This window comes from Monodelphis domestica, chromosome 4 (genome assembly GCF_027887165.1).
Source record: "Monodelphis domestica isolate mMonDom1 chromosome 4, mMonDom1.pri, whole genome shotgun sequence".
In the NCBI taxonomy this organism is placed as follows: domain Eukaryota; kingdom Metazoa; phylum Chordata; class Mammalia; order Didelphimorphia; family Didelphidae; genus Monodelphis; species Monodelphis domestica.
The window spans coordinates 338,245,696-338,270,772 of record NC_077230.1 but is presented as its reverse complement, the minus strand read 5'-3'; the positions used below and the strand labels follow the sequence as shown (position 1 = coordinate 338,270,772).

Sequence of the window (25,077 nt, the reverse complement as noted above, 5' to 3'; positions counted from 1 at the left end):
CTCCAAGTGTTTACAAAAACCTTATGAAGGTCTAACCAATGCAATGTAAAAATCACTTTACTCCTTTTTGAGTTTGCCCAGCTACTTTCAGTTAAACATGAAAGCTGATGGGTCAAGCAAAAGTAAAGGACAGGTGAAAGAAATTCTGGTAAAAGTCCTAGATCTTACACAGAAACAGGAGAAAATAGACAAAAGTTCAAATGTACATCTCAGGTCTACTTTGGGAAATGTCCTGATTGTCTTGACGTCCAATAGAAACCAAATAAGGAAAATCTAGAATGTAAAACCTGACAGGGAGCCTGGAACACAAAGTTTTAGAGCTGGAAGAGATCTCAAAGGACAGAGGGACAGATGTAAGAAGGGACCTCAAAACAGGACATGGAAGGTCAGTTCTAGAAGAAACTCTAGAATATAGACTATTAGAACTAGAAAGGAATTAATATGAATAGATTAGATTTATATAGAATGATTAATTTTTGGCTTTAATCTTTAAAAAGAGTTTTTCTTATTTGTGTGAATTATGATACCCATTTTTAGAGTGGAGGAAACTAAGGATTACAATGAAGTAATTTACTCATAATTCTACAACTAGAAAGTGTCTGGATCAAGATGGATACCCAGAACATGTGACTATAAGACAAAGGCTAATTCTGAAAGGAATTTCCAAGATCATTTGATCAGATACATTTACTTTACAGTTGAGGAAGCAGGCCCAGACAGGTGAGGTAAGTTGAATATGGTCAGTCAGCTCATTAATAGCAAGATGATGTCTAGAAGACAAGTCTTTTTATATCCAGTCCAATGCTCTTAGAAACCAGCTAGTTCAACCTTGCATTGTACCTAATGACAGGAAGTCAGGCTCTTGGGATATGTAGTTCTTTTTTAAGGTAACAGATTTTCAATTATATGGCATCAAATGCAGAAACTGGTCCCATTCTCTCCAAGTCCGTCAAAATCACTTTTTAATAAATGGTTATCATGCTTTTACTTAAATACATCCAGGGACAGGCTGCTTGCTACTCAACAAGTGTCTTTTGTCTATTATTAAACCACTATATTAAAAAAAAACAACCGAGATGATTTGGTTCAAGTTCTGACTTCTATATGTCTCTTGGTAATATCTTGGAATCAGAGGAATGATATCATTTCAGAGTTGAAGAAGGCTTTGGAGCTTCTCTAATCCAATTTGGACCTAACAAAAGTTCATCTCTACACCATGCACTTTGGCAAGGGTAATCCAGCTTTTGCATGAAGACTTTCATTCCAGTTTGCTGTCTGCTTTCCATTAAACATGGGAGTATGTTTGATTAAACATGATGGGTGAAGCAAAGGCACAAGGGTCCTTGAGGACACTGTGAGGTGGCATAATTGAAGAAGCACTTCAGTTGGGTTTTTGTTCTGGTTCTGGTTTTGTTCTAGATTCCTATAGCAACACATTCCATTTTTGGAGAGTTAGAAGTATTAGGAAATGTTCTTAAATACTAGGTCTTTAAGTCTCATTGGTCCTTGCTCATCCCTCAGGATCCAAGATGGTGTAAATCTATTGCCTTTCCTGGTCCTTCTTCATCTCAGTGCCTTTCCTGCCTCTGAGATGACCTCCCCTGGCTCTATCTCATTTCTACATAACTGTTTTCATGTTGTCTCCCCATCAGATTGTCTACTCTTTATAAGCAGGGGCCATTTCTTGTCTTTCTCTGTATCCACAACAGTCAGCACGGTACTTGACACATAGTGGGTCCTTAGTATATGCTTGTTGACTTGATTTCCACAGGTTGGCAATTCAGAGAAGAGAGGGGGTAGGTATGATGTCTAAGTTTTCCTTCAGGAAGTTAGATGTTTTCTTTGTTCTAAAGAGAACTACCTCTGGATGGCCTACTATTAGCTATTCCCTGAGAACTCCCCAAATAAATCCATTTAAAAGGATGAAGCTTTGACACACAAGATCCTGTATCTTTATCACTTCTTCCCCCTTCAGACTCAAGGACTGAGTTAAATCTTGCAGGCTTGCCATTCTTGGGGCTATAAAGCTAAATCTATGGCTGCTGCCCAAAGAGCCTGATGGCAAATTGAAGAAAAGAGAATTTGAAGTTATTCCTCTTAGAATACATAAGCCCTCCACAGCAGCAGAGGAATACAGATCTGGTCAGTCAGGCAACAAGCATTTATGATGTACCTACTATGCGCTCCTTTGCTGTGCTTTCAATGACCTCCCAATCTAATGGGGAGAAGAGATGTAAACAAAACAAGATCTCTACAGGTTAAGGTGGCGACAGTCAGCAAAGGGAGGGCATTAGTATTAGGGGAGATTGAGAAAGCAATCTGGTAGAAACCTTTCCCTTGGACTCAAAGAAGCAAAGAGTCTGATTATAGAAGGGAGAAATTGTCAGGCATGGGGAAAAGGCTATTTCAAATGCCTGGGGTTGGGAAATGGAATATTTTGTATAACGAGGTGAGTATCAACTAATCAAAGAGCATGTGGGGGAAGCAGAGAGGGAAGAAAAAAGTACAAAAATATTTGAAAAGTAAGGAGAGGGGTAAGTTATGATTTGATCAAGCAAATCACATTTTAAATTCAAATATTCCCATGATATCCCAAAGTGTGAAAAGGCCAGAGGGGCATCATTGAGAGAAGTTGGGGAATCTTTGCTGTGATCTCAATTTTTAATTTCTTTTCCTCTCAAATGAGGATTTTTCTTCAGGAGCTCTGCCTATGTACACCTAAAGCAAGTCACTTCCCTCTCTGGGTCTTAAAATTCTTACCTAGGACCATGAGCTTGACTCTGATTCCTGGGAAAATGATAGAATGACTGAAGAAAGAGATAGTCAGCAGACGTAGAAAGGGAAGTGGCAATTATAAATTGTCTGCATAGCTTCATAAGAATAGGTCAAAGAATAGGTCATGACAAAAAAATTAAATTAAATTTTTAAAAAAAGAGAAAGAAAAGGGACAGCTGGCTGGTTCAGTGGATTGAGAGCCATGCCTAGAGATGGGAAGTCCTAGGTTCCAATCTGACCTTTTTAGTAAGGAAATTAGGAATATATATATATACACACATATATATATTATATATATGTGTGTGTGTGTATAGAAAATTGTATTTAATTAGATGACTTAGAATATTTTCCATGGTTACAAGATTCATATTCTTTCCCTCCCCTCCCTCCATTCCCCCCTCCTATATCTGATGCGCAACCACTGGGTGTAACATGTGTCATTGATCAAGACCTATTTCCATATTATTGATATTTGCACTAGAGTGATTGTTTAGAGTCTACATCACCAATCATATCCCCATCAATCCATGTGATTAAGCAGTTGTTTATCTTCTGTGTTTCTACTCCCACAGTTCTTTCTCTGAATGTGGATGATGCTCTTTCTCATAAGTCCCTCTGGATTGACCTGGATTATTGCATTGCTACTAGTAGAGAAGTCCATTACGTTAGATTGTGCCACAGTGTATCAGTCTCTGTGTACAATGTTTTCCTGGTTCTGCTCCTTTCGCTCTGCATCACTTCCTGGAGGTTGTTCCAGTCTCCATGGAATTCCTCCACTTTATTATTCCTTTTAGCACAATAGTATTCCATCACCAACATATACCACAATTTGCTCAGCCATTCCCTAATTGATGGGCATCCCCTCATTTTCCAATTTTTGGCCACCACAAAGAGCGCAGCTATGAATATCCTTGTACAAGTCTTTTTCCTTATTATCTCTTTGGGGTACAGACCCAGCAGTGCTATGGCTGGATCAAAGGGCAGACAGTCTTTTAATGCCCTTTGGGCATAGTTCCAAACTGCCCTCCAGAATGGTTGGATCAATTCACAACTCCACCAGCAATGAATTAATGCCACTATTTTGCCACAACCCCTCCAGCATTCATTACTTTCCTTTGCTGTCATGTTAGCCAATCTGCTGGGTGTGAGGTGGTAGGTCAGAGTTGTTTTGATTTGCATCTCTGATTATTAGAGATTTAGAGCACTTTTTCATGTGCTTATTAACAGTTTTGATTTCTTTATCTGAAAATTGCCTATTCATGTCCCTTGCCCATTTTTCAATTGGAGAATGGCTTGATTTTTTTTGTACAACTGACTTAGCTCCTTGGAAATTAGGAATATGTTGATTAAGCATAAGAAGATAAGGAATTCTGGAAAGATTGTCCCAGAGACTGCAGAGAGGCAGAGGCAAGACAGAGTTCTGTGCGTGAGTTTGGAACTTTGAAGAGAGGAGAACAGGCAGAGTTCTGGGAGTTGGCAGTTGGCCTCTGACTTCTGAGGAGATAGGCTAACTAATCTTTTGCTTTCTAAAGATAGCTCTGTTGGTGATAGGAAAGAAAGAGAATTTTTTAATCACCTTGAATTTCCACTTTCCTTACTCCTCAGCCACTTCCTAGCTGTCACTTTACCCTGGGCAAGTCACTTTACCCCCATCCCCTAGCCCTTACTGTTCTTCTACCTTGGGAACAATACACAGTATTGATTCTAAGATGGAAGGTAAGGGTTTAAAAACTTAAAATTTAAAAAAATACTTAAAAATAAGAATAGGTCCTGCTAAATTAACCAACCTAATTGACTTATTGACAAGATTATTTACCTAAGTAGAAAAGGGAAGTGCTGCAAATAGAGGTTTAAACTTTGGATAAAGTATCTCATACTATTTTTGTAGATTATGGAGAGATATGAATTAGGCAATGATATAATGAGATGAAATCAGAAAGGGATGAACATCTAGATTTAAATTTAGGAATAGCCATTATTGGTTCAATGTCCACATGGCAAGGAGTCCCTAATAGAGTACCCCAGGAAAATGTGCTTGGCCTTGTGCTATTTTAACATTTTAATCAGTGAATTAGATAGAATGCTCCTCAAACTTACTGATGACATGAATCAGAGAGGGGTAATTTACACATTGCATAGTAGAGTTAGGATTTAAAACAATCTGGACTGATGAGAGCATTGGGCTGAAATCCAATAAGGATAAATGGAAAGTCTTACACTTGGGATCCCAAAATGAACTCAGCACAAGGTGGGAGAGACATAGACAGGTGGCCGTTTTCCTGAAAAGGATCTGGGGTTTTCAGAGGAATTATAAGCTCGATATTAGTGAGAAGTGGGCTATGGCTATCCAAGAAGCTAATGTGATACTGGGCTCCATGAAGAGAAACAGGTTCCATGATGATTCCCCTCTACTTCATCTTTGTTGATATTTGTCTGGTATTCAGGTTGGGCCCTGCACCACAGTAGAGGGAGTACGCTGAGAAGCTGAAGAGTTTTCAGGGGAGAGGACCAAGATGGTGAAGGTCCTTGACTGAGAAATGAAGAAGAAGGCAGAAGGAGATTCTGGTGGAGGCTGCAAAGACGCAACTTTAGGCTAAATGTTAGGACAAACCCAATAACATTAGGAAAAATGCTAGAAATGTTAGGGGAAACTTTCTCATAATCAGAGCTGTTTGAAAGCAGAGTGGGCTGCCTCAAAGGGTGGTGGGGTCTTCCTCCTTGGAGGTCTTGCAAACAGAGGCTGACTGACCATTTTGTGGGACACATTACAGTGGTCAACTTTTCTTGTTTCAGGAATCTCTAAAATGGGGCTAATAATATTGTACTACTTATCTCACAAGATTGAAAGAATGGAGAATGGCTCAAAACTTTTTTTTTCTCCATAAAACACTTAAAGAAAAACAACCTTGCCTTCTTAGAATAAATCAATTCCAAAGCAGAACCATAAGGGTTAAGCAGTTGGGGTTAGGTGAATGGTACAGTGTCACACAGCTAGGAAGTTTGACGTGGCTTGAGGCCACATAAAACACAATTTAACCATGAGCTATACTTTGGTAACTCACTGAATCTTCTCATTGTTGGAAACTGGCTGCAACCTGTTTACAACCACTATATGTCATTGGGCTGAGCAAATGCCATTAGATGAAGGCAACACCTTCAAGGAGTCAATGCTGACCGAGGGTGCCAGAGTGTTGTTACTGTGGACAGGGAATCTTTCTTCATATCCACAAATGTAATGGGACAAACAAAAGTCATAAGGCTTACTGGTAGAACCACTGGGTTTAAAGTCAGAGAATCTGGGTCCAAGGCCTATTTTTGCTACCAAACTACTGGTAACTTTCAATGAGTAATATATCCTTGCTAAAGCACACTTACCACAATTTTTTTTGGTTGGGGGTAGAGACAATGATTTAGATGATCACAGAGGTCTCTGTTTGCTCTAAATCTTCCATTTGCATCAACTCCCATTTTTACGGCTTTTTGGTATTTACAATGAGCAAAACTGAAAACAAGCTTGTGAGGCAAGTTGTATCAAAAGTGTATCCACATTTTTCCATATGAGGAGACTGAGGGTCTGAGGAAGGCAATGATTCTCCAAGGTCACATAGTTAAGATTCCCACTCAGGTTTTCTGACTCCAAGTTCAATGCTTTTCCCACTCCAACAGGCTGTAGCATTGAGCTAGACAAGTGTGGATAAAACCCATTGGTTAAATAGCAAAGCAGAAACCTCCCTGTCATTTCCTCCAGCTAAAGACGTCTTTCCTGCCCTATAATTGGATTTGGCAAATGGCTTTCATGATCCATCCACTTCAAGGGAGCGGACTACAAAAGGGCCCTTGACAGAGAATTTGTCTGTAAATTATGAGTCTGTCACATTTCACTGAAACTTTATATTTACAAATGGCTTTATGATCATTTATGGGTTGACCTTCATCATAGAATGCTGAGGGAGAAGGATGAAAAAGCACTGCCCGGCCCATGGTGAAACATGGGAAACCCCACGCCCAGAGAGAAAAGAGTGCCTTGGCCACAATACACAAACCAAGAACAAGTGTTAGCTTTCCACCGACAACCTTAGATTGTGCCTTGTATAAATAAAGTGGTCCTGGATGCTGGAGAGCCACGACATTTTTTAAAAAACATAAATCATGTCAATAAAAACCTGCCAGTACCATTGAGTCAATCATAAACAAATGCCTGTCTCAAAATAGAATTCAGTCTTTGGAAAAGTGTTAACGACCCTATAGGCTTGTATTGTGATATCTGGAATCTTTTCCTCTCTAGTTATGGAAAGAGGGAAAGAAAGAGGTGAGGGTCCTACCATCTCCTACCCTGGTCAGAGCATCTCTGGAATGCTGGGCTCAGGTCTGGGCGCCATGTTTTGAAGAGGACGTTGACAAGATGAAGACTGTCCCAAGGATGGGTGGTACAAGAACGCATTTAAGGATCAACTTGAGGGTCAACCAGAAGGAAAAGCCAGAGCCAATGGGTAGCAGCAGTAGGACAAAGATTGTGGCTTGTGACAAGAAAAAAAAACCTAACAGAGCAATGTGCAAGCAGAAAGGGCTATCTCAGGAGACAGAGACATTACCTGCCATCACTGGAAGTCTTTAAGCAGAGCCATCACTAGCATCTTACCTACCAACTGGCACATAGCATGGGCTTATTAAATAAATGATGGCTGAATTGTGCTTTTGATTTGAGCTTTCCAGTAATAATAATGATGATAATAATAATAATAATAATAATAGCTAGCACTTACATAGCACTTCAAAATTTATAAAGCACTTTGCAAATATTATCTTGTTTTATTCTCATGACAACTCTGACAGTTGGATGCTATTATTATTCCCATTTTACAGTTAAGGAAACTAAGTCACATAAAGATTGTCCAGAGTCACACAGCTAGTAAGTATCTGAGGCTGGACTTGAAATCAAGTCTTTTTGACATCTTCTAGTGAAGATCCCTGTTTGTGTAATCTGAACCTGCTACCCTAAAAACCATGATCCCCAGCAAAACTATGATTCGTACCACCTTACTCACTTCCTGTCTTTACGTGCTGACATAGACAGGATATAAATTGGGTGGCGCTTCATGTCTAGCCTTCTCTTTCCTTCCTGTGGCAGCTTTGGTGGAATGGGCATTTTGAGCAGGTAGAAAAACTTAAGCCACAGTGGTTCTCTTTTGTCAGATGATAAACTTTGTAAAAATGATACTTGAAGTATTGAACTTTAATTTAAATCCTACATGTTCAAGTACAACTTGAATTAAGCATCCCCACGTGCCTGGGCATGTGCTAAGTGCTGGGGATATAAAAACAGTTAAAAAAAAGCCAATTCCTGTTTCCTAAGAAACTCACAGTCTAATATGGATGCCTAAAGTGGTGCCTGAGGTCTCTTTGAACTCTTTGATTCTATGATGCTCTTAATTTTGTGAACTAGAGATGATCAGTCTCAGATATACGCAGGGTTGCTATATGGCAATCAATCCATTAATCATTCAGCATTCATTAAGTGCCTACTACATGCTTGGAGCTCTGGTAGGTGCAGGGGATACAAAGACCACATATATCAAACACACTCTGACCTCAAGGAGTTTATAGTCTGTCAAGGGACACAACATGGCATATAGAAATAAATTCAAAGACAGAGACGGAATAAGGAATAGACCTGAGATTGCATGGAGGAAGGAAAGGAAATAAGCATGTATATGACACCTACTATTTGTCAGGCACTGTGCTAAATGTTTTACAAATGTTAAATTATGAGACAGCTAGGTGGCCCAGTCAGGTTTCGAGACAAGAGTTCTTGGGCTCAAGTAGAACCTCCGACACTTCCTAGCTGTGTGATCCTGGACAAGTCACTTAACCTCCATTGCCTATCCTTTACCACTCTTCTGCCTTTGAACAGATACTTAGTATTGATATTAAGACAGAAAATAAGTTAAAAGATAAGTATTTGTATTTATATCAATATATATGAAAGACTTTTTTTGCAAAAAAATAGTAAACAAAGTTTAACATGGTCTCACACACCTTGAAGGAGGCGGTGCCTGATTTGGAGGAGTGATTGTTATATCCAAATAATCTCCTATTTGGGACTTTTGAGATTGAAGGGTCATAGAATCATCTGTTCCCTTTCTGTCAGACACAGTACTGCCAATCTCTTTCACTCGACAATCAGGTCTTTTAAGATCCATGAAAACAATAGCAAAACTGAAGTGTGTACCCTTCTTTCTAGTTTCTAGGTGCATGGTTTCTATATATGTGTGTGTATGTGTGTGTGCGTGTGTGTAAGTGTATGTGTGTATGTGTATAAAGAGAAAGAAGAAAAGAGAAAGAAGGGGGAGAGTGATAAAGAGAGAAGGGGAGGGAGAGGAGAAAGAAAAGAGACAGAGAAACAGAGAAACAGAGGAAAAGAGAGAGACCGAGACAGACAGGGAGAGAGAGATAGAGACAAAGATAGGGAGAGACAGAAAGACAGACAGACAGAGAGAGGAGAGAGAAAAGAGAGAGAAGAAAGGAGAGACAGAGAGAAAGAGAGAAAAAGGAGAGAGAGGGAGAGAGAGAAAGAGAGAGGAGAGAGAGGGAAGGAGAAAGAGAGACAAATATAGGGAGAGACAGAAAGACAGACAGGAGAGAGAAAAGAGAGAGGAGAAAGGAGAGAGACAGAGAGAAAGAGAGAAAAAGAAGGAGAGGAGAAAGAGAGAGAGATAGGGAGAGAAAGAAAGACAGACAGACAGAGAGAAGAAAGAGAAAAGAGAGAGGAGAAAGGAGAGAGACAGAGAGAAAGAGAGAAAAAGGAGAGAGAGAGAGGAGAGAGAGGGAAGGAGAAAGAGAGAAAGAGAGAGAGAGAGACAAAGATAGGGAGAGAGAGAGGCAAAGATAGGGAGAGACAGAAAGACAGACAGAGAGGAGAGAAAAGAGAGAGGAGAAAGGAGAGAGACAGAGAGAAAGAGAAAGAGAGAAAAGAAGGAGAGAGAGGGAGAGAGGAGAGAGAGGGAAGGAGAAAGAGAGAAAGAAAGGAGAGAGGGAAGGAGAGAGAGAAAGAGAGAGAGAGAAAGAGAGAGAGAAAGAGAGAGAGAGAAAGAGAGAGAGAGAAAGAGAGAGAGAGAGAGAGAGAGAGAGAGAGAAAGAGAGAGAGAGAGAGAGAAAGAGAGAGAGAGAGAAAGAGACAGAGACAGAGACAGAGAGAAAGAGAGAGAGAGAGACAAAGATAGGGAGAGAGAGAGACAAAGATAGGGAGAGACAGAAAGACAGACAGAGAGGAGAGAAAAGAGAGAGGAGAAAGGAGAGAAACAGAGAAACAGAGAAACAGAGGAAAAGAGAGAGACCGAGACAGACAGGGAGAGAGAGATAGAGACAAAGATAGGGAGAGACAGAAAGACAGACAGAGAGAGGAGAGAGAAAAGAGAGAGAAGAAAGGAGAGACAGAGAGAAAGAGAGAAAAAGGAGAGAGAGGGAGAGAGAGAAAGAGAGAGGAGAGAGAGGGAAGGAGAAAGAGAGACAAATATAGGGAGAGACAGAAAGACAGACAGGAGAGAGAAAAGAGAGAGGAGAAAGGAGAGAGACAGAGAGAAAGAGAGAAAAAGAAGGAGAGGAGAAAGAGAGAGAGATAGGGAGAGAAAGAAAGACAGACAGACAGAGAGAAGAAAGAGAAAAGAGAGAGGAGAAAGGAGACAGAGAGAAAGAGAGAAAAAGGAGAGAGAGAGAGAGAGAGAGAGAGAGAGAGAGAGAGAGAGAGAGAGAGAGAGAGAGAGAGAGAGGAGAGAGAGGGAAGGAGAAAGAGAGAAAGAGAGAGAGAGAGAGAGACAAAGATAGGGAGAGAGAGAGGCAAAGATAGGGAGAGACAGAAAGACAGACAGAGGAGAGAAAAGAGAGAGGAGAAAGGAGAGAGACAGAGAGAAAGAGAAAGAGAGAAAAGAAGGAGAGAGAGGGAGAGAGGAGAGAGAGGGAAGGAGAAAGAGAGAAAGAAAGGAGAGAGGGAAGGAGAGAGAGAAAGAGAGAAAGAGAGAGAGAAAGAGAGAGAGAGAAAGAGAGAGAGAGAAAGAGAGAGAGAGAGAAAGAGAGAGAGAGAGACAGAGAGACAGAGACATAGAGAGACAGAGAGAGACAGAGAGAAAGAGAGAGAGAGAGACAAAGATAGGGAGAGAGAGAGACAAAGATAGGGAGAGACAGAAAGACAGACAGAGAGGAGAGAAAAGAGAGAGGAGAAAGGAGAGAGACAGAGAGAAAGAGAAAGAGAGAAAAGAAGGAGAGAGAGGGAGAGAGGAGAGAGAGGGAAGGAGAAAGAGAGAGAGAAAGGAGAGAGGGAAGGAGAGAGAGAAAGAGAGAGAGAGAGAGAAAGAGAGAGAAAGAGAGAGAAAGAGAGAGAGAAAGAGAGAGAGAGAGAGAGAGAGAGAGAGAGACAGAGACAGAGAGAGACAGAGACAGAGACAGAGAGAGAGAGAGAGAGAGAGAGAGAGTGTGTGTTTTATTTAATATTTACAAGAACCCTGGGAGGTAGGTACTATAATTATCTCCATTTTATAGATAAAGAAACTGAAGCAAGCAGGGTTAAGTGACTTGTCCAGGACACACTGATAGTGTTTGAAGCTACAAATGAATTCAGGTCTTTGTGACTCCAGGCCCAGTGTTCTATCCATGATAACACCCAACTGCCATTGATCCAAAAAATTCCTAGATGAGGAAACTCTACCAATTTAAGTCATCATTTTTTCTACCATTTCAGGTCAAATTGTGTAAAGCACTGGGAAGTTAAGTGACTTAGCCAAGGTCACAAAGCCAGCAATGAATAAATGACATTTGCACCCAAGTCTCTCTTGGCTCTGAGGCCAGCTCTCTAGCCATGATGCCATGTTTTCACTCAGATATATACAAAAGATATAATCAAGTCAGTATGGGTGACTTCAGTGGCAAACCTGCATGAGGAGCTGCGGTAGAGGAACTCTTCTGCCAGCGATGGGTCACAGTGAGTGCCGCGGCTGCTCCATCATGAGCTCTGTGATCCTGACTCCAGCGCCAGAAGACCAAAAAGCAAACTGCCGGGAGATGCCATGAGGAAAGATCTCCAATAGCTGCCTCTTCTGGAGAAGAGCAATTAGGCCGAGCTGCCTCCTCACTTGTACTTAAACTATTACCGCTTCAAGCATGTGTTCTCTCTCCCTTTTTTAACAAGCTACAACCAGTAGCTGGCAAAGGTGCCAACAGCGTCCTGTTTACATACAGACCCAGCTGGCCACGCGACCTCTTCTAAGCCGTGGTCTGCTCCCTGAAGGCTTGGGGCAGCTCAGGACCGCGCTCACTTGCAGCCGGTAGGACCCTCCTTTAGCATCTTCTCAGTGCAGCTCCTCGTGTTACAGAGAAGGGAAAGGAGTTGGGCGCACTTAAGTGCCTCGGACAAGGGTGTGCGTCTAATATTCAGTGATCCGTTTCCTCAAACATTAGGGTGGAGGGGATCTTGCTACACAGGCAGTGAAAGGTGGAAGGAACTTACAGGACACAGTACAGGCCTCCCTTCCACATCTCGGGAGTTAGGGGCATGGTTCCCCAAGATCTGGAAAAACCTCATGAATTTCTTTGGCTTTCGCATTCTTTTGGTGAACTTTAACTTTCTTTTATGTTATTTTTTAAAATTGTGTTTATTTAGGGTATTAAAAGATAAAATATGTGTGATATTCTATAAATGAATTTCAGAGTTTCTAAACTTTTTCTGTTTTATCTGTTGGCCTTTGCAGGCAGCTTCCAAGAGATCTCCCCCAAAATCCCCATTGAATTTTTTATACCTTCTTACAATAAATTGAAACTATGATGGGGAAAGTCATGATGTGGAAGGGATTCTTGTCTATCAGGACACAGAAAGGAGAGTGGTAATATTACTAAATATGATAGAGGGAGACCGTCAGACAATAAATATTTATTAAGTACCTACTATGCCTCCGTGGATAGAGTATTGGCCCTGGAGTCTAGAAGACCTGAGTTCAAATCCTTCCCCAGACATTGACTAGCTAGGCGACCCTAGGCAAGTCACTTAACTCTGTTAGCTTCAGTTTCCTCATCTGTAAAATGAGCCAGGAAAAAAATGGGAACCACTCTCTTCTCTTTGCCAAGAAAACCCCAAGTGGGGTCGTGAACAGTCAGACACGACCAAAAGGCATGTGCCAGTCAGAGTGTGGAATGCTAAGGCAAACGCCGGTCCATGCTCTTGGGGAGTTCATAATCCAGTGGGGGGGCACCACTTGGGCTCCTGCTGTTTCTCCAGCATTTACAGAGGGTGAATGTATGACCCCTGTGGGACAATGCCTAGAAATGAACTGTCATTGAAAGTAGGAGGCTGCTTTGGGTCCAGGAATAAGCACTTTTCAGTACTTCCTGCATATTAGGTTATTTTTCTACAGCAAGAAATTCCTTTCCATATTTTCCAATTGTTTCCACTCTTGATTTGTTTTCTACTTTCATTTCTGCCACATCTACTCTTGGTCTCCAATCCAGATTCTGCTTGGCTCTATTGCCCCTAAAAATTTCCTTACATAGGGAGGGAATAAGCATTTTATTAGGCATCTACTACATGCCAAGCACTTTACAATTATTATTTAATTTGATCCTTACAACCTATTATTATCCATATTTATAATTGAGGAAACTGAGTCAGAGGCTTAGTGACATGCCCAGGGTCACACCGCTACAAAGGGTCTGGGTCTGAATTCAAGCCTTCCTGACTCTAGACCCAGAGCTCTATGGGGGAGCACTAGGGCACCCACAAGCAGCCTCTGCATAACTTTGGAGAATACATTGTATTTGATGGACATCATAAATATTTTTTGAATAAACAAAATAAACAAGGAATGTAGAAAGCAGCACTGGGCCTGGGTATCAGAAATACTGTTCTGAATCATGGTTCCGACACCTGCAGCTGGTGAAGTCCCAGGGGAAATCACTTCATTTCTCCAATCTCTCTTGTCTTAATGATCAAGTGCAATCCTATTAAGACATCCGGAAAGTACTTTAAGGTTTCAAAAATGCTTTCCTTGGGAGGCCCTTGAGAGGTACTTTGTAAAAACATGATTGGTCCCTTTGACAGATAAAGAAACTGAGGCCAGGGATATCGGGACTAGGACGAAGGATGCACCCAGGGAATGTACCCCCAGGGCTCTGTAAGCTGGTGAAAGCTCCTAGAATGTCTGCCTTTGTGTCTAAATGGAACACAGAGCACAAGGCTTGTCTGGAGATGCCAGAGAACTAGAAGCCTATAAAATGTGTACTAAGACAAATGATTTCATTTGTCCAGGGCATCTCGGCTCTCTGGCTGAGTCTGTCTCCTCTGCCAGGAGCTCTAGGAGGGACGCCCAGGATCTGTCCAGACACCCTGCCTGCCTTTCTGAAGCTCGACCGCTAAGGGAGTGGGATCGGTCCCCGATGATCACCCTGAGGAACAGAGCGGGTAACAGCCCAGCACTGGAGTGAATGAATGAAGTTCAGAAAAGTCAGGAAATCAGAAAAGCCTTTGTGGAGGAGCTGGCATTTGACCTGCATCAGGAAAGAGGACTAGAATTTCAAAGGGCAAAAAGAAGGGATGAGGGAAGCATCCCTGAGCTAAGACAAAGGTTCAGAAAAGCATGGAATAACCATTCAAGGGCTTGGGGCAGCTGCTGTGTCACTCGAGGTTGGAAAGCATGGAGGAGAGAAGTCTAAAATAAGGCTGGAACATTTGCTATCACACAGGATTGTGGAGAGTCCTAAAAACCAGGCCAAGTGGGACAAGGAGGCAAAGCTGCATGATCGGGTCTATGCTAAAAGATTCATGTAGAAGGACAGCTAGGTGGTCAGTAGATTGAGAGGCAGACCTAGAGATAGGAGGTCCTGGGTTCAAATATGACTTCAGATACTTCCTAGGACCTTGGACAAGTCATTTAACCACCATTGCCTAGTCCTTGCCCCGTTCCTACCTTGAAACCAATTCATAGTATTGACTCTAAGATAAAAGGTAAGGCTTTAAAAAAATACAAGATTAATCTAGAAGGATTTATAAGAGGAGAGGGAGTCCGGGGCATAAAGAGAACTATAGGTCCAAGTAGAAGTAATTAGAACTTATTCTAGGGCATTGGTAAAGAATATGTTGAAAAGAAGAAAGAGGGGGAAATAGAGAAGGTGGAAGAAAGAGGAAAAGAAGGAGGAATGGAGGAAGAAAATGTGGGAGAAAGATAAGAAAAATAAAAGAGGGAAGGGAGGAAGGGAGGAAGGGAGGAAGGGAGGAAGGAAGGAAGGAAGGAAGGAAGGAAGGAAGGAAGGAAGGAAGGAAGGAAGGAAGGAAGGAAGGAAGGAAGGAAGGAAGGAAGGAAGGACAGCAAGAGAGTAAGACAAAGCTATAAATGAAAATAAAAAGGCATTTAACAGCTTCCAGATCTGAAAGCATAGTGCTTGGAAACATCTCGATTCTTCCATACAGAATCCCACAGAGATCCTTTAAGCCACTTTAGCAAAGTAGTTAAATTATTCTGATATACAGTCACAGCCCAGACGAGAATGTTGGCAATATGATGTAAGGGAAGGAATAATGGGCTAATATCAAGGAGGCCGTTTCCAGTCCTTTGTCCTTTCCTTACCTATCTATATGACCTTTTACTTCCTTGGTCTTAGCTCCTTCCTCTGTACCTTACAAGGATAAGATTGATCACTCATTTGGTCCCTTCTAACTCCAACTGGATGAATCCATAATAATTCATATTTACTGCAAATGCATGGAAGTCAACATCTACATTTGTGGGTAACTGAAGATAATGTTAAATTTCTCCTTCTCTCTTCTTTATAGTGGTAGATGCCAATTGCTACCTTCATGGCTTTTTAGATATAAAAGGTCAGTCAGTGGCTGCTCATTTCCGAAGAAGCTTTCACATTAGTTAAATTAAAAATCCCCAACACATTTATAGTCCTGGAGTTATGATGCTGGGTTCAAGCCAAAATTGCCCCCCAAAAGTCAAAATGGCAATTTCTTTTGCTTTCTCTTCCTCCCCCCTCCACTGGTTAGGTGATACAATTTTTATCTCTTACTTGACAAGATGTAGAAAATAATTACAAATGAAAAGGTTATTCATAATTTTTAAATGAGTTAATTAGTAAACCCAGTCAGACTTGCTCATTACAGTAATTAATAATTGATTATACTTGAAATTAAACACAATTTTTCATCAAAAATCTAATTAAATATCTGAGTTTTTGCCTACTGATTAGATCAGTTGGTCTTGTGGAGAGTCTTTGTTAAGTATGTTTGTCTGAAGCTGAACTGATTAATTTGATTTTTAATAATTGATGGTTCCTTTAGAAATGAGTAATTATGGGCCATACTCATGACAGTGCAACTGGACAAGCTTTTTTTGGCATCTCATCAGCTCTTAAAGACACCAAGATCGAGTTGTATAAACTTCTAGGTCAAAGAAAGGAAGACAAAACGTCCTTTCCTAATTATATAAAGTGAGATGGGACTTAGGTGAACACCTATGCCCACAGAACAGAAAATGGAGGACCAGAGACGAGATTTCCCCAAATTACAAAGCTCACACATAGCAAAGCTGAGATTGGAAGTCAGGTCTTCTGACTTGAGTTTTGGGATCAAAGACTCTCAGAGTTGCTCTCAACAACATTCCCAAGAAGAAGTGTGGCTTTTGCTTGAAGACTTCTAGGGAGAGGGAGCCGCTACTTATTTTATACAGGAATAGTTCTCCTTGTTGGGAAGTTCTTTCCTTACATCAAAGCCCACATCTGGCCCTTGGAACCTTCCATCCAGGGCTCCTAATTTTACCTCCTGGAGCCAAGAAAAACAAGCCTTATTCCTCTTCCATATGACAGCCTTTCAGTTCCTTGAAGACAGTTATCTTCTATCTCTCTAGGCTAAAAATATCCAGTTCTTCCATCTTGTCTTCGTACAGCCCTTCCCCAACTAAGGGGCCTTCCCTCTGGACAAGAAGGCAGTGAGATGGTGCAATGAATAGGGCACTACTATCAAGTCACGGAGGTCTGAGTTCAAACCCAGCCTCGGACACTAGTTCCGGACAAATCATTTAACGTCTGTCTTCCTCAGTTTCCTCTGCTGTAAAATAGGAATGACAATAACTCTCAGGGTTGTTGTAGGATCTTGTACTTTGCAAGCCTTAAAGTCTAATACAAATGCTGGCTGTTCTTACTCTCCAGCTACCCATTGCCTAGAACGGAATTCAAGAACTCCAAAAGCAGTGGGAGCAGGTCGCTCTCCCCTTCCCTCGTCCTGCCTGGAAAGGAGGCTTCTTTCAATGAAGCCCAAGACCACATGAGCTTTTTTGGCTGGTATATCAGAATGTAAGCTCACATCAAGAGTTTCTTACACAGGTATCCAAGGGCTGTCACCCTCGACGTGTAAGACCTTTGTTATAAGTCAGAGGACTATGAATCCCATTTCAATGATTTACTGCCTGTGTGACCACTCTAGACTCAGTTTCCTCATTTGCAAAATGAAGATATTGGGCTAGGTAATCCCTAAATGTTCTTGTTACCATAATACACTGACATTCAAAGTATCATCTATTTAGAGCTGAAAGAGATCGCAGAACCATCAAATCCGATTCACTCATTTTATGGATGAGTAAACTGAGGCAGACAGAGGTTAAGTGACTTGCCCAGGTGCATTATAACTGGTGGGGTCTGAGGCAAGATTCAAATGAATTCGAAGTTCACTATTCTATCATGTAGCTGCCCCAACCACTGAGGACAATTAGGATGCCTCATGATCAATGACAAAGTCTAATGGAGTATTGACTTTTTGTCAATACCTGCCCTTTGCTTCTTCTTAGTCCCAGCCCTGGCCCCATCGCACCACACCAGGTCTTTATTTATGAAAGAGAATCTATCAACTTGTTTCAATCATCTCTGACTCTCTGTGATATCATTTGGGGTTTTCTCAGAAGAGACACTGGAGTGGTTTGCCACTTCCTTCCCCACCTTCTTTTACAGATGAGGAAACCGAGGCAAAGGTCCAGGGTCACACAGCTAGGAAGTATTCAGGGTAAGCAGAAGAAGGAAGCACCAGTGTGCACCCAGGCCTGGTGTCTCCGTTTGCCTCGATGCCCAGCCCTGCACCTGTACTGACTCCCATCTGAATGAGGCAGCCTGCAAAGAACATGCCAAGTGATGGGTAGGTTCATAGTTATTGACAGCTGGAAGAGGGGTCCCTCAGAAAGCTCTCAGCCCCTCAGCATGGTGACAGCTCTCGTCCTGACCCCTTCCCCCCCAACATAAATGGGTTTGAGCCATGAGCCACAGTCAAAGCTGCCGAGGGATAATGGACACACCTGGTGGTTGTTCCAGGATGCACTGGCCCTTTCCCTCTAAGTGCTCTTGAAAGAACAGGAGGATGGAAGCCTGAAGCCCAGGAAGGAAGCAAGAGCTCCCACCACCACAAAAAGCTTATACGAAGTGGCGGAAAGAAATCTCTCAATGAATATTGTCTTGGCAATGAATTGGCATCATGTTAACTGAAGACTTGTTAACTGGCTAGTAAGGTTTAGTACAAAGTCCAGGAGCAGTAGCTTGGGAAGAGGCAGAGAACCCCTGAGACAGCCAGCCCAGTCAAATGAAGTGACCCTGTTCCATTGCTCCTGAATTCAGAGCCTGAACAGTGAGGGCAATTAGCATCTTCCTCCACACTTCCACCTTTCCTCTCATCCTCATTTGATCTCTGATGGGACTCCTCTTCCTGAATTTGAATCTAGCCTCAGATACTTCCTAGTTGTGTGACCCTGGACTTTTGCCTCAGTCTCCTCATTTGTAAAAGAAGGTGGAAAAGGAAGTGGCAAACCACTCCAGGGTCTCTGCTAAGAAAACACCAAATGGGTTTACAAAGAGTCAGAGATGATGGAAACAACTCTACAATAAAAAGAGTTAAGAGGAACCTCAGAAGCCAATGAGTCCAACCCCCTTATCTTAAACATGATGATACTGCGGCTGAAAGAAGCTAACTTTTCCAGTCATACAACTAGTAAGTACCTAAAGGAGGATTTGAATTTAGGTCTTCCTGACTTAAAATCCAATGCCCTGACCTCTTTTGAAGAGGGACTATCTTCAGAGACGGTCAATTCCTTTTCTGGACAATTCTCCCCATTAGAAAGTTCTTCCTTCTACTCAGCTGAAACCTGGACTTTTTCTTATTAAACCATGGAATTTATTCACATCTTGGCTGTGTTAAAGGAAACATATCAGCCTATGAAGGTTTTCTGTAGCTGACTTTGGATTTTATTCAGAGGCTGCTTTGGCAAGATATCAGAATCTACTTCTACCAAAATCTCCCTGGAATGCTTCCTGATGATAGGTCAGTGCCCCTTGGTTCTGGAAGGGTGTGCTAAGGAAGGAGAAAACAGAGCACGTCCTCCTGTACTTAGCAGGCTCAGACACAGAGTCAAGACATTAATCGATGCTTTCTCCGTCTACCATGTTTGGAAGGTTCCTAAAGCAGGTTATACGATGGGTTCCATGTCTATTGTCTGCAGAGAAGTCTACCCCCAGAGTGTCCCCTGCCAGGTCATTTGGGGGGGGAGCAATTTAAGAAACCATCTCCTAAGGCATAAAGGAATTATGGTATGTATTGGCAAAGCACCCACACTACTAATCAGCATTTACACCAACAACAATCACAGATCCTTAAAGTCGAGGTATCAGGACCTAACTTGTACTTGTGAACGTTCTGCGTCTGTTGAGGGTGCTGAAGGAGGGGACTTCTTCTTTAGGTAAGTGTTGGGCTAGACGCCCTCTTGATTCCCTTCCAAGTCTGAGGTTCTCTGGTCCGAAGATGCAGAATGAAACCTTCTTGACTGAACAGAAGATGCAGAAATAGTAGTCGGGAACCCCCCAAACAAAAAAAAAATGTGAAAAGCATCTGGCATGAAGGTGAACACTGGAACCTGGATGGCACAGTTCTCTTTCTTGCTGCAGTGATGCTGTCTGTTTCCCAGGGCCTGAGCGGTACGTGCCAATCTAGGTTGGTGGTCCCAGTGACCGCTTATTCCAACTGGGCAGGCACTGGACAAACAAAAGGAGACCAAATTTTCTTCTCCACCATAACGCCATTTCCATCAGGGTCCTGAGCCAGGTCAGGAGCTGTAATGTTTGCCATCATTTAATAGTCTGAGGTTTGGAAGACCCATCTCCCAGGCAAGTAGGGCCACTGGGGGGTCAGTGGCGCCTCGGTAATGGCCTCACGGGCTGCCTGAACAGCCGGACTTCCTACAGGCATGGCGAACTGAGTCAGAGAAATCAGAGGAAGGCAGGAATGATAGAAAGTAAGGCCCAAAGTGGGTAAAACATACTTACCAACAAAATAGGCCAGCAAGACCACCAGAGTGACGGAGATGATGATGGCACTGAGTGCGGCACACTTCCAGTTACAGTACTTGTAGGGCTTCTTAAGGTTAAAGGCAGGCCTGGAAAACGTGCTTCTTGGGAGGGGTCTAGGGGGAGGAGAGTACACAGTGCTGGACGTCAGCGGGTATCCTGGAGATGTGGTACAAAAGAGGGGCGATGTACCTCCCGGCTTAAACAGGAAGTGCCTGCGGGAAGAAAGGAGAAGCCTGTCGGTCACTCAGAAAAAAAGACACCAGGGCTGGTGGGTGGGTTTGTATGTAAGAGAGAAAGAAGGCAAATGAGGTAAAAAACGAGACCCACTGGGGTTGGTGGAAACACAATGTGAGTCATGCAAAGGAAGATCAACATTCAGTAGAACCACAGAGAAGACAGGAGAAGGGGTCAGTGAGGGGCACAACGTCACAAATACTATACAGACTACCACAAACATTTCAACCCCAGAGGCGTCTCCCTGGGGAAGTAGACAGGGCAGCGAGAGGCATCCCCAGGGGTACACGGAGGGCTTGACCCACTGGACAGGGGTCTGGGCATAAAGAACCCCAGAGATTTTGTGAGCCTGGAATGGGATACATCAGGGAACAAGCTAAGCCTTTATGGAGGTCACTGCTGCAGGATCTGGGAAGGCGTTGTAAGCATGGCTCTATTTTGTTCCCAGATGAAACTAGAGGCTAAAAGAGAAAACCATTTATCTAAGCCGGCACTGCCCACTTTCCTGGTGCTTGTGTACCTGTGAAAAAGGGCCTGGCTTTTAAAATGTTCATGTGATCTGCGTGGCGTGGGAGATAAATACATAAAATCAGGTCCAGCCACAGTGAAAAGCCACAGGATGACTAGTCATAAGAAACTTCAAGGGCCAAATCCTTGGAATTCTTACTCAAAACATTTCCTGCATCAGGCTTTCTTACTTAAGTTAGGATTCGTAAACTCCTTTAAAAAATATTCTGATAACTTTATTTCAGTAAAATTGGCTTTCTTTATAATTGTATGCATTTTAAGCATTGAAAAATTTGATTCTGAGAAGGGGTCCTTAGGCTACACCAGACTGCCAAAGGGGTCCATGAAACAAAAGGGTTAAGATCCTTGTTCTGTACTTCCTGAGTTTTAGACTGCAAGGTGAGTATACAAGGGTGGTAGGTGTTCAAGGCAGCAGCTATTAAAAAGGAAACTATCATATTAGTTCAAATATAGGCCAGATGATTTCAATGTAATCTGAAACCCTAAAAATGATCCCTTTATTATTTTGTTTTTTAAAAACTCTTAGCCTTCTGCAGTAGAATCACTACTATGTATTGATTCCAAGGCAGAAGAGTGGTAAGGGCTTAAGTGACTTGCCCAGGGTCATGAAGCTAGGAAATGTCTGAGGTCCCATTTGAACCCAGGACCTCCTATCTCCAGGCCTGGATCTGTATCCATTGAGCCACCCAGCTGCCCCCAAAAAGACCTCTTTAAGAAAAGAATCTACATACAGGTCTATATATAGACACACAGTTTCCCAAAATTGATATCTTCAATGAAAAAACATTATACAAAATTATCATGTAAGATACATATTTAATTGGATTTCTTTTGTATGGACCTGGGAGTTCATCAGTGTAAATAATTTCCTTCACTAAAGCAGGTCAGCAACTTGTGTGTAATTTAGCTAGTTGGGGCAACAAGTTAAGTGACTTGCCCCAAATCACACAGTTTTTATGTTGGACTTGACCTTGGGCCTTCTTGATTCCAAGGCTGCTTCTCAGTACATTAGGTTAAACTACTTTCCATATTTATTATTGAAGGATTAGAAAAACATCATCTTTCATTTAAAATACAGGCATTTTATTTCTTTTACTCCAGGACAAAAATGGAAGGAATAGCAGTGATAAAAAGGAATAGGATTAAAAGCGCAATTGTAGGCCGCAACTGGGATTGATATAAGGCAGATGGGGAAGAAAGGGAGGCCTACACTTGGACTAATATGACAACTCATGCATAGCATGCACTGTGGTTGTTTAGCAAAGAGCCCAATCTCAGAAACAATTTTTAACTTAAAGGCTAAATGGTCAATATGTCACAATTTGATGGTTATCACCCAGATGGGGTATCAGATCAAGCTAAGGCCTAGCTTTAATGATCGGTGCAACCCAGGCCACACAAGGACTCGCCTGTGATTTGTGAAATAGGGTGACCCTGAATGAATGCAAGCTTAACGTTTGTGAAAAAGCAAAGCCTTGGAGCAGCCCAAGTCCTGCCGAGGCAAGAAGCCCAAGTCTACGAGGAACTGCATTTGTGGGTTATAGCATCTTCACCTCCACTTAATGAAATGGTTTTCAAAAGGGCAATGAAAGCCAATGAGATGCCATGAATTAGCATATTAATGAGGCAGGCATTAATACACACAGGATGCCATGTTTCTATGAGAGAGTCTCCAAGCCAGACGGGGGCAGCCCTGGGACGAGGACCAGACTTCCCAGACTCCTAATTCCAGGGTCCTTTCTGCTTCTGCTACAGATGCCCCATTGGGTTTACAAACTCTTGGTCTCCTAAAAGTGGCCTGAGGGTTGGGGCGGCCAATGGTACCACCCTTAAGAATACACTGAGACCGTTGAAGGCTTTCATGCGGGGATGGAAAGCAAGGACACAGCAAAGAGGAAGGGTGCAGGAGTATCACATACCCATCATTGTAAGCACCATCATGGCGGGAGGAGGTGAGAATGTCCATCTCAATGAGGTTGTCCTGCAAAGTCTCTAGGAATGTCTGCTTCGCTATGTTTCTACATATATATGGAAACATGAATGAAGCCAGTGAGTCATGCATCTATGAAGTGTGGTTTAAAACAAACAGAAAACAAAACAAAACAAAAACCAAGTGGCTAAAGTGTAGCTGCAGCTGGGCATGGAATTAGAATGAGGGCTCATATGTATAGGCTGCTGCTATACATATACGACTCTACATACACATCGTCATACTTCATTGATATAGGATTTCATCAAGGTGGCTACCCCCTCCTCAGATGTCGATCACAGCCTCTCTATGCCTTAGCAGAAAGCTCCCTAAATGGCCAAAAACATAACCTATGGTGGCCAACCTTCTAGTGTTGAGTGTCATCAAAGAAGTCGGGCAGGACTTCTGATAGGAGTCTTCAGACTCATGGTCCCTGGCTGGTCCAGTCCAAAGCTTGAAATCTTTGTAGCTTTGGAATGATTACACACACTGGGAAGTAAGTGGCATGGGAGAAAGAGCACTGGATGTAGAGTCAGGAGATACAGGTTCTAATTCTGACTCTTAATTTAGTCACTATATTGGTTGACCACTTGACCTAGCTGGCCCTGTTTTGTCATTTTATGAACAAAAGTATGATAAAAATTGTACTATCAACCTCGTACATAGGTTAGACACAAGGAAAGCTCTTGGTAAACCTGAATACTAGCTCACATTTCTAGAGTGCCCTAAGGTTTACCAAGTTCTTTCTTTGCAACAACCCTGGAAGACAAGGGCTGCAATACAAATGATTGCATGATAGACAAATTGAAGTTTAGAAAAGTAAAATCACTTGACCACAGCCACAAGATTGGTTATTGACAGAACCCGGATTAGGATCACAGGATAATAGATTTAGAGGTCATCTGGGACAATAGAGCGGCAGCTAGGTGGTGCAAAGGATAGAGCACTGGTCCTGGGGCCAGAAAAACCTTGATTTCAGCCATTTACGAGCTGTGTGACCATTGGCAAGTCACTTAACTCAGTTTGCCTTAGTTTCTTCATCTATAAAGTGAGCTGGAGAAGGAAATGGCAAGTCACACCAGTGTCATTGCCAAGAAAACCCCAAATAGGGTCACAAAGAGTGGGACACTATTGAAAAATGATTGAACTACAACAGGACAACAAATCTCACTTTATAAATGAGGAAACTGAATTCAAAAGCAATAAAGTGATTTATCCAATATCACACAGCAGTATCAAAGCTAAACTAGATCCTATGACAAGGAATTCAGAACTCCTGCCTCTGCTCTATATTGGTTCTCCAACCTTAAAGAACTATACAATTATGGGGTTTGTATTATCATTATCCCTAAAAGTTGGTCCTTTTGACACTTTCTATGGACCCCATGAGAGACAACACATTATTTTTTTTAATGTCTGGTTTCCTTCAAGATTAAGTTCCTATGCCATGTTACACAAAGTGTTTCCAGGTTCCCCAGTTGCCCCAGCTTTCTCCTTTAAGGTTATTTTGTATATATCCTTTATAGACCAGAATAGCCTCTAAGGTATCTAGGAATGTAGCTTGAATATAGCAAATACACAGGGGTATCTCAGATGTCAGTATGATTTTAGGTTATTGCATGTTTTCTTCTTGATTAGGATGTAAGCAGCCATAGGACTTTTTAAATTCATTTCTCTATCACTAGATCTACATATGGTATATAATAAGTGCTTAACAAATTCTTGATTAGTTGATTTATTAATCCATGAGACATCTAATTCCACTGAGGAAACAACTCCCAGTGTTAGGAAGTTTTCCTTCATATTGATTTTACATCTGAGATGTCTACTTGTCTGATGCTCAGCAGTATTAAAATGTTAATCCCACTTTGCTCACTTGCACAAGCTAGGTGAGTTCATCAGGTGCTAACAGCTGAATCTGAGACTCCTAAAACTAGTAGGTGTTCCCAAATTTCTGTGGATAATTCATTAACCCTTTTTTAAATGAGGAATTCTAAAAATATATTTTATGATACTGTTGAGGAGAAACAGTACACACAGGGTAGAAAGGTCAAGCTGGAGAAAGATTCCTCTATTTTGTAGAATCATAGAGCATGAGAGACTATGGAACCTCTACTTGAAATATTCCTTCTTCTCACAGATGATAAAATTGAAAAGCTCAAAGTAAGGGAATGATTTGCCAAAGGTCATCCAGTAAATAAGCAGTAGGAACTCTT

The 25,077-nt window shown here is 42.0% G+C and overlaps 1 protein-coding gene across 1 annotated transcript in view; it reads right to left on the bottom strand.

Moving 5' to 3' along the window:
• Window positions 1-25,077, bottom strand: part of TENM4 (teneurin transmembrane protein 4) — a 749,441-nt gene that overhangs the window by 352,706 nt on the left and 371,658 nt on the right. The window contains exons 5-6 of the mRNA XM_056826133.1: window positions 22,812-22,910; window positions 20,107-20,342 (exon numbers count right to left, since the gene is read on the bottom strand). Coding sequence (XP_056682111.1) covers window positions 20,107-20,342; window positions 22,812-22,910 — 335 coding nt within the window. The remainder of the gene's footprint in view (window positions 1-20,106; window positions 20,343-22,811; window positions 22,911-25,077) is intronic.